Source organism: Lolium rigidum, chromosome 6 (assembly GCF_022539505.1).
Source record: "Lolium rigidum isolate FL_2022 chromosome 6, APGP_CSIRO_Lrig_0.1, whole genome shotgun sequence".
Lineage (NCBI taxonomy): Eukaryota > Viridiplantae > Streptophyta > Magnoliopsida > Poales > Poaceae > Lolium > Lolium rigidum.
In genome coordinates, this window is record NC_061513.1 from 210,448,549 (window position 1) to 210,457,241 (window position 8,693).

Genomic DNA, 8,693 nt, shown 5'->3' on the forward strand with positions numbered 1-8,693 from the left:
AGCAGGCTACACAACAGCCCCGATAGCCGCGAAACTGCAGCCGGCCAAGCCTATCTGGGCCCAGATCAGGCCTTGGCCGCACCGTCGCCGGCAGTAACTCAAGGCCGCCGCTGGCAGCAAGCACGAAGGACCGTCGTTGCCGTAGCGCCGCCTCCACATCCCTCCACTAGCCGAACCACCCCACGCCCCACCGCACCGCCACAGGACGGCGGGCATAGGTAGGGACCTAGACCCGTGGCGTTCCACCGCCGTCCGGCGAGATAGCTGTCGGCAGGCCGGGAACGCCGCCCCGACCTCCGCCCACAACCATGCCGTCGACACTGCCCCAGCCGCACGAACGGACAGCCGACGCGATCCTCCACCCCAGCACCTTCGGTACCAGGGGCCGCCGCCACCGCGGTAGACGCCGACGGCAGCGGTGGGAGGGAGGCAGCTCGAGGGAGGGGAAGTCGGAGGGATCTGAGCCCCCCCCCCCCGGCGGCGCCCTGGGGAGCACCACGGGATGGGAGGGAGGTTAGGGTCAGGAAGTCTCGCCCTGGGTGATCACTTGGTGGACAATCTAGAAGGAGCGTAATAATAGGATCTTCCACGACAATGCAGCGCCGATCAGCAGAATTCATTCCAATATCAGCGAGGAAGCCAGGAATTGACGAGAAGCTGGCAAAACAGAGCTGTTGCACAGACCGAGAGAGCCAAATTGACTAATCCATGGATGTACTGCATCTGCCTAGCTTGCTAGCTGCAGGTTCTTTTCTTTGTATGTTTATTAATTTCTCTTTGGTCACCTTGTACATCTTGTACCCTCTTTCTAATATCATTGAAAAACAGGCCGCTTTTTCGTAAAAACAAAACTGCAAATTTATATTGGATCACTTGGGTCCTTTGAACCTGCCCCAAACTAACGTCCTTGTTCCCTTCCAAAACAAAATAAAGCTTCATGCAATTGTTAAGAATGAGCTAGCAAGCAAGCCAAGCTTTGTCTTATCTTTCGAGGCATCCAACGAACTGACCTAAAATGTGCAGCAAACGCGCATGCCTGCTCGACGAGATAAGTTTTCCTTCTTGCAGGTCGTACGATCTCAAACCCAGCGTCCGAGAAAAGAAGGCTAATTTCCCGGCCGCCGTGACGAGGAACGGTGGCCAACCGGATCAACGGAACAAGACAAGAGGTAAACGCGCGGCAAGAAGCCGAGAGCATTTCGGACGGATATAGAGAGCGTCTCCTCCGTTGTCCGCGACCGAGCACGCTCATAGTAATACGTGCATTGCTGTCGGTGACAGAGACGGCTAGCTGCTGATTTTACTACTCTCTAGCAGCCTCTGCCCGGAATGCATCTACCTAGTTCGTTAGTTGATTCGTCTGCTGCTAGATCCTTTGTATAAGGTTAGTGGCCCAGTACTCGGTCCTGTACAGTGGAAGATACAAAATCAGAGATGTGGTCGATCGATCTGGTGGTGGTGACCGTGATTTGCTACCGAAGGTAGCAAGGTTCTCCGTTACCTTACCGACAGGGTTTACAAAAGAATATGGACATAAAATTATGGAGTACTACTCCTCCCTCCGATCTATAAGTGTCGCTGATGATCTATAAGTGTCCCTGATTATTATGGATCAGAGGAGGTAGTAGTAAAATTCAGTGGACTTGTCGGGGCTTAATTTTTGACTGAACCGTGAATTTACCAGATCTATAAGGGCTTGTTTGGCTGTTGGGACCATAATTCCCCGGGAAAATATTCCCGACCGGGAATAGACTGAAACAGGAGCAAAACTCCGGAATTATATTCCCGACCTCCAGACTAGGGGAAAAATCTCCCCGGGAAAAGGCCAGGAATCCGCCGGGATTCGGGCAACCAAACAAGCCCTAATGGATTTCTGGTAACCATACGACTGTCGGCCTTACTATAAGGAGATCAAGTTGAGTGATTTGGTAGCACTATTTTGGCATATGTATAGCCCACTAGGAACAGCTTCTTCCTTTCGTTTTGGACAACCAATCTCAACGTGCCATAACACATGCGGCTGGAAGACTCGGTCGCACAGTACCACTAGTAGTTCTATTATACTCTGAACGAGAGCTGTCCCAGCTCAGCCGCCTCACACGCAGGAACCAAACAAAAGCCATTGTTCTCCTCCTCGATCGGTAGAAAATTTGGAGAGCTTTCATACCTTGATGGAGTCATTGACCAAATGGTTCATTGTGATACAAATGTAATTGATTATAGACTGAGACAGCTTGTGATCAGTTGGGCAGGGTATATACGTGCGTATTTAACTCTTTTGTTTCGTCAGCCCTCTGAAAAGTCAGGCTCATTGCGATGCAGGCGGAATGATTATGGACTGAGACAGCCAGTTAGGAATTAGGCAGGCTATATACGTGCGTATTTACCTCTTCTGTTTTGTCAACCGTCTGAATGGTCAAGAATTGAAACCCAATTCGATTACTCTGAGGCTAACGGTAAACCAGCATGTGCAACTAGCCAACTACTCGATAAGTCGCCCGTCGCCATGTGTAACTGTGCATTGTTCATGTAGCTCCGCGCCAGCGACGATCAAGACCAACAAAATTGGGTTGTTGTCTCCAAGAGGATACGCTTACGGATTGGCCTCTCGTGTTTGGCGAATGTGTGGCCTGCCGGATCGTAGGATCGATGTTTTTTCATTTGAGAGCGTTACAAGAGCGCATTTCCAGGATATGTGCCGACGGCTAGCTCCATCGCCGGTCGCTGAGGTCTCTGTGCCGACGGCCCCAACATTTAGCCGTCGGCACAAGAGCTGGCCGTCGGCAGATTCCTTGTCTCCTGTAGTGTTACACAGTTACCCTATCATTAAGTTACAAAAATTTTGGGAGGTGGGAATTTTCTTTAGACTGTTCATCTATAACTTATCATGTTTAAAAAAATGTTTATTTGAAATTTTAGGCCTAGTTTAACAACAAAGTTTTCCTAAAACTGAAGTATTACAAAACTAAAGTATTTATATGCATGGGGAGGAATACCGCAGTTTCTTAATACCGCAGTATTTCTCAGTTTTGGCAAAAACTGCAAGGCGTTTGGCAAATGGTATTTTACCGTCATTTGAATAACTTTTCAGTTAGATGATCTGCACTGATTGGACAAGGGGCCGTCTATATGGAGTATAGACGCTGCAGAGTGCCAGCCAATACTTAGTCGTTGTGTGCCTATATGGAGTAGTTGATCACCTTGACCGATAGTGTCACGCCGCATTTATGCATCTCTGTTGAATCGCGCCAGAGTCCGTCTGCTACGTCCTGATGACTACGGCACAAGCTCCCCCACGGATGTCCCACACGGTCACTTCGAGCAGCTCGGTGGCGATCAAAGTTCAGAGGTAGTGCCAATGAAAGTATATCAAGCTCTTCTACATCGACTCCCATGCTGGCCGTCCGCCACCAGATCAAACCAATGGGAAATAAACAACTGATGAACGATCTTTCTCCTTTCCCTATGGCTGAAGACGATCCAACGGCGGCTCAAAGTAGCCAGCGAGCCGCATAGCGTTTTTATCGTTTCTCCGTTTCAGGAAAAAAGAGGTCTGATGTTGTTTTTCCAATACATCAAAAATACCACAGTTTGAGAGATACTAAAGTATTAATACTTCAGTTTTTAGCCATAGCCAAACACGTGAAAGTATTGAAAACTGTAGTATTTTTGAAAACTGTGGTATTGCTCAAATACTTCAAAAAAACTTTGCTACCAAACGCAGCCTTAGATGCATGAAAATACCGAATTTCGGGCATCTCCTTTATTAGGTTCAGGCGTTCAGCGGAAACCAAGTTCCACCACGTATTTTCTAGCGTTGTAGTATCGATGTTTTTTTGACAGGACAGGGTAGTATCGATGTTGTGCAACCGGATATAAGGGCACTTTTTGTTTGAATGTTTTTTTTATTTTGACACAAGGATGGACCCCAAAGGATAGCAAACCTGTGTTATATTCCGGCGGTGGGTTTACATAAAAGTTTCATGCAAAATTACAAACATGACCTACATCTATGCTGTTATAAAAGCGATAAACAAATAACGAAGAACGATAAAGATAAACGCAGCGGAGACACAAGATTTAACTTGGAAAACCCCTTCAACACAGAAGGGGGAAAAACCACGGACGCCAGCCAGCAAAACTTCACTATATCAGGGAGTGTTTACAAATGCCGTGGGTTATCTTATAATCTGATAAACCCTAGTCAGCGGCTTACAAGATGTATATATAGACGGTGCCAAAGATCCATACCCTACCGGCGACGGGCCTCACTCCGCTCGTCAGAAGTTAGCCTCCCTTTAGTATATGAATTTCGATCACAATATAACATATGCAACAAAAACCATGAAGCAAATCTAGAAACGCAATTGTAATTCTGAGTTGAAACCCATTGAGGTCGGTTTTGAACATTGTTGTTGTGAAATCAGGTTGAATGGGTAGCGGTAGCACTTCTGACATCTAACACGTACTTGCATGCTTCATTAATGTCATTCGCATAGTACAGCTTCCTTCTTTAAGAAGCGAGTCTACATGACTCAAGTAGAGATGTGGATGTACAAACTAACCATCAAGATTTCCAGGACGTACCATATAGAATGCAGAAAATTTTGTAAGATCATGCCCTTGATGTCAACATTGAGGACAAAGGCAGACCTACCTTAGCCAACTAAGCTACAGTCTACCGTACCGATATGATCTTACTCACCCACACATGTGCTCACCTCCACAGACCATAAGTGAAATTCATCCAACACTACCGGACATGCGCTCAACGGAGAATCGCATCCTAACATTGTCGTACACTCCATATCGACCAACACACTAGACATATGAGAGTGTCGAAGGCCTTCTTGTCTTTGCACCTGATCTTAGAGCATCTCCAGTCGCGTTCCCCAAACCGTCTTTTAAAGGGATTTAGGGCGTGCCGGATAAAAAAAAAACGTTTCAAAGCCCTTTTTTTTCCGGTGCGGTCCGAAACGGTGTCCGATGGCCCGAGCCCGTCCCCGCCCCATAGGGGACGCTCCGGGCACGCCGGATACAACGAAAAGCGAGGTGAGACGTGGCGGGACCGACACATCAGCGGCACATTCAAGTTTGGACCTAACCGTCGCCTACCTCGCGACGGAAGTTATTCACGCGCAGTGAGCGCCGGTGGCGGGAGGCAATGGAGCGTCAGCAGCAGTTGGCGGCAGAGGAGCGTCAGCAGCGCTGGCGGCAACGGAGGCGGCGGATGCGTTGGCGGCGCAACTGGAGGCGCAAATGGAGGAGGGGGAGGAGGACGACGACGACGAGGACGAGGCGGAGCAGGAGGACGACGACGACGAGGATGAGGCGGCGGATCAGCAACGCGCGCTCGTCGAGTCCTACGAGTCGGAGAAGAAGCTCCAGGACGACGCCCGTGCCCGCGAAGAGGCACAGATTCGTCGCGCCGTCGAGCTCTCCCTCTAGGCGGCACAGTAGGGGAGGGCAGGCGACGACGCGCTGCTGGAGCAGCGGCGTCTGGTCACCGCCCTACGCATGGAGAGGTGGCGCGCGTAGCAGAGCTGCGGCGGAGGGGAGGCGACGACGGGTCAGGGCTGTCGAACGCACCGCCGGGCGGTCAGTAGGCTAGGGTTTAGATGAAATCTAGCCGTTTTCATTCAAACTTTGTAATATATAATCAAATTTGAATGAAAACTTTTATTTTCGTGCACTAATATTCATTTGGGGGTGGGTGTTTGGGGAACGCGGCTGGGGCCTGGGGAGCAACGTCCCCCAAACACGGCACGAACAAAACACGTCCCCTAAACGCTCAATCCAACGCCGTTTAGGGGACGGTTTGAGGGACGCGACCGAAGATGCTCTTAGCTCTTGCGAACGCTCCACAAATCCTCAAAGTTGTTGTTTGGTCCAGGTACAAAAGCATGCATATGTAGGGTGCCGAAACAAATGTGTCAAATCTGTGGAGAGAAACAATGAGCAAGAATGTGTCCCACCGTAAATTCCTCTTGTAGGCACACATAGCGTGGTGAGATTTGATCCTGCCACCCGTGTCTACAACGATGATCCCAAGTCGATAAGTAATGTTGAAGCTACCCACAACTGGGTATCATAATTTAATGGATTTGGCATGATATCATCAAGTCGTAGTTGTAACTCATTTTGCAGCTGATAACTAGCACGAATTACAAAGCAAATCTAATAGTGTACAACTTGACTGAGCACGAGCTTAGTTCTCATCTAGATAGGAACTAGCAAATCCCTAATTTATATTGGTAAAAAGAGGCAGCCTTCAAGCAGCAAGAGTGCATAAACATTGTGGGGTGTAAATTATAATATTATACATTGATGGATCGTGGATCGATTCATTATTATACATGTTGGTAAGTTCCATGTAATTTCCAGGTCCATAGTGGGAGTAGATACGTGTAATTTACATGTATGTATATATTATGTTATAAAAATGTATATACATATAACTTTACATTGTTAGTGTGCTAGTAATTAACAGGACATCTCACATCACGACAGCATGAGTCACTTTTTTTAAAAAAAGGAATGACATTGTGGCGACTTTGTTAATTAAAACATCGTTACATCGTGTGTAAGCAGCTCAATAATAAACTCAGGCGGATTCCCGAGCCAAACAGTCGGCTTTCTTGCGAACACGTCTGTGGGTAAAACTTCAGATTTTTTACATACAGTATCAAGTCGAAGGAGCCTGTCACCATCGTCAGCAGTAATGCGTAGAACCCTGAGAGCCGGTCACCATCGTCCGCAGCAACTAACACGAGTGGTAGATTAGGGATGCAGAATTCCCGATAGATTATTGGCCGTTTCCGTACGCTACAGTTCTTCCACGTTGCGACGCGCAGAAACTGACGCCGCGCTGCATCGGTGGATGGATCAAGGATCATGGATGGATTCAATGACGGATAGGCATGTGTAGCAGGTAGCCTTCAAGAAGCAGTACTGCATAAACAACCATATCTCCATCGGCTCCAAGTTAGTGTAATCGGATGCGCAATTGCTTCCCGGCCTCCCCATCTGACCCTGTCGTAGAGGTAGCATACGCTGCTTGACCTTTGAAATGGGGATGCCATACAAAAAGATCACGCTGCCTATAAGTACCAGCTCATGTACCTCTGCTCAACCCAGATCCGAGAAGCACTCGACAACTATCCAGCATTGAGCAGTCGATCATGGCGAGGCTTCACCTTACCGTCCTCTGCGCCGCCGTCCTCCTCGCGCTCGCCGCCCCATCCCTCGCAGGCGACCCCGACATGCTCCAAGACGTTTGCGTCGCCGACATGGCATCCCGTGAGTTACCCAGCTAAATGCTTCATCTTGATTTGTCAACTGCGTTGCTGTATCTTTGCGCTGACACGGTACTGCGTATGGCGGCAGCGGTCAAGCTGAACGGGTTCCCGTGCAAGGCCAACATCACGGCGGACGACTTCTTCTTCGCCGGGCTCAAGAAGGCCGGAAACACCAACAACGCGGCGGGGTCGATGGTGACGGCGGCGAACGTAATGTCGTTCCCGGGGGTGAACACCCTGGGCGTCTCCATGGCGCGGATCGACTACGCGCCCGGAGGGCAGAACCCCCCGCACACCCACCCGCGCGCCACCGAGATCATCTTCGTCACCGAGGGCACCCTCGAGGTGGGCTTCATCACCACGGCCAACAAGCTCTTCACCAAGACCATCAACGTCGGGGAGGTCTTCGTCTTCCCGCGCGGCCTCGTGCACTTCCAGCAGAACAGGGGGTACGGCCCAGCCTCCGTCATCGCCGCCTTCAACAGCCAGCTCCAGGGCACGCAGGCCATCGCCACCACGCTCTTCGCCGCCGCGCCGCCGGTGCCCACCGACGTGCTGGCCAAGGCCTTCCGGATCGACAACGGACAGGTGGACGCTATCAAGGCCAAGTTCAAGTAGGGCGCCTCCGTCCGTCACCAACTCTACATCAGTTTCTTCTGCAGAGAAGAATCGTCCATTTTGGTTACTGAATAAATGATGCCCAAGTGGAGTGAGATGTGTAACGTGTAGTTGATTCCTTCATGTGTATGTTACATTCGTTTGTCTTCGAAATAATACAAACCTGTTCTTGTTTTGCCTAGTGTATGTTTTGTTTCAGTAACTTGCATTTGATATCTTACTGCGTACCTTTCTCGATGTGTGTGTTATATGGAGTATTAGTTTTCTAGCCTTTTATCCAAAATAAAACTTAGTTTAATGCTCTTGTCAGTGGATCTATAACCTGCTAGGTTTTCCGTGTTTTATCTTTTACTAGCACAAAGCTCGTGTGTTGCTACGACAACATAATTTACACATGCTAAAATTGAATTCAATTATTTATAAACAACATGCACCCATTTAGTAATAGATACTCTATTGATTTATTTATAAAGCGGGGCGAAAGCCTATTTCAAGAAATATATACTCCATTGCTTCAAAAATCGATGGTTTTTTTTTCTCTTCGAATAGGCTCGAGACACCGACGGCCCCATCAGTAATCAAATCTCATTACATATTAATAAACTCTCATATGTCCTTGCCACTGCTACCGGTCACTTTCTTTGACTTCGGCATTAGTTCGTGCCCTCATCGGCACCAAGCTCATCCCTTTCCAGTTTGCCCCCTCCTCCCCTCCGCGTTCTTGCCTTCTACTTGGCATCTCCTCTTCTTCTTTGTGTTCAACATGACTTTCTCCTC

The 8,693-nt window shown here is 48.8% G+C and overlaps 1 protein-coding gene across 1 annotated transcript; it reads left to right on the plus strand.

The window, feature by feature from the left end:
• Positions 1–7,163: 7,163 nt before the first annotated feature.
• Positions 7,164–8,092, plus strand: LOC124666581 (germin-like protein 1-1). The gene is made up of 2 exons (XM_047203923.1): positions 7,164–7,299; positions 7,387–8,092. Exons 1-2 carry the CDS (start codon positions 7,182–7,184, stop codon positions 7,914–7,916), a joined length of 648 nt encoding a protein of 215 aa, XP_047059879.1. The 5' UTR covers positions 7,164–7,181; the 3' UTR covers positions 7,917–8,092.
• The last annotated feature ends 601 nt before the right edge of the window (positions 8,093–8,693 follow it).

Excerpts from the sequence above, each read along its gene's own strand:
- LOC124666581 (XM_047203923.1), top strand. The coding sequence starts at position 7,182 with ATGGCGAGGCTTCACCTTACCGTCCTCTGCGCCGCCGTCCTCCTCGCG. Across the intron at positions 7,300-7,386 it reads CGTCGCCGACATGGCATCCC|CGGTCAAGCTGAACGGGTTC; the intron begins GTGAGTTACCCA and ends GTATGGCGGCAG.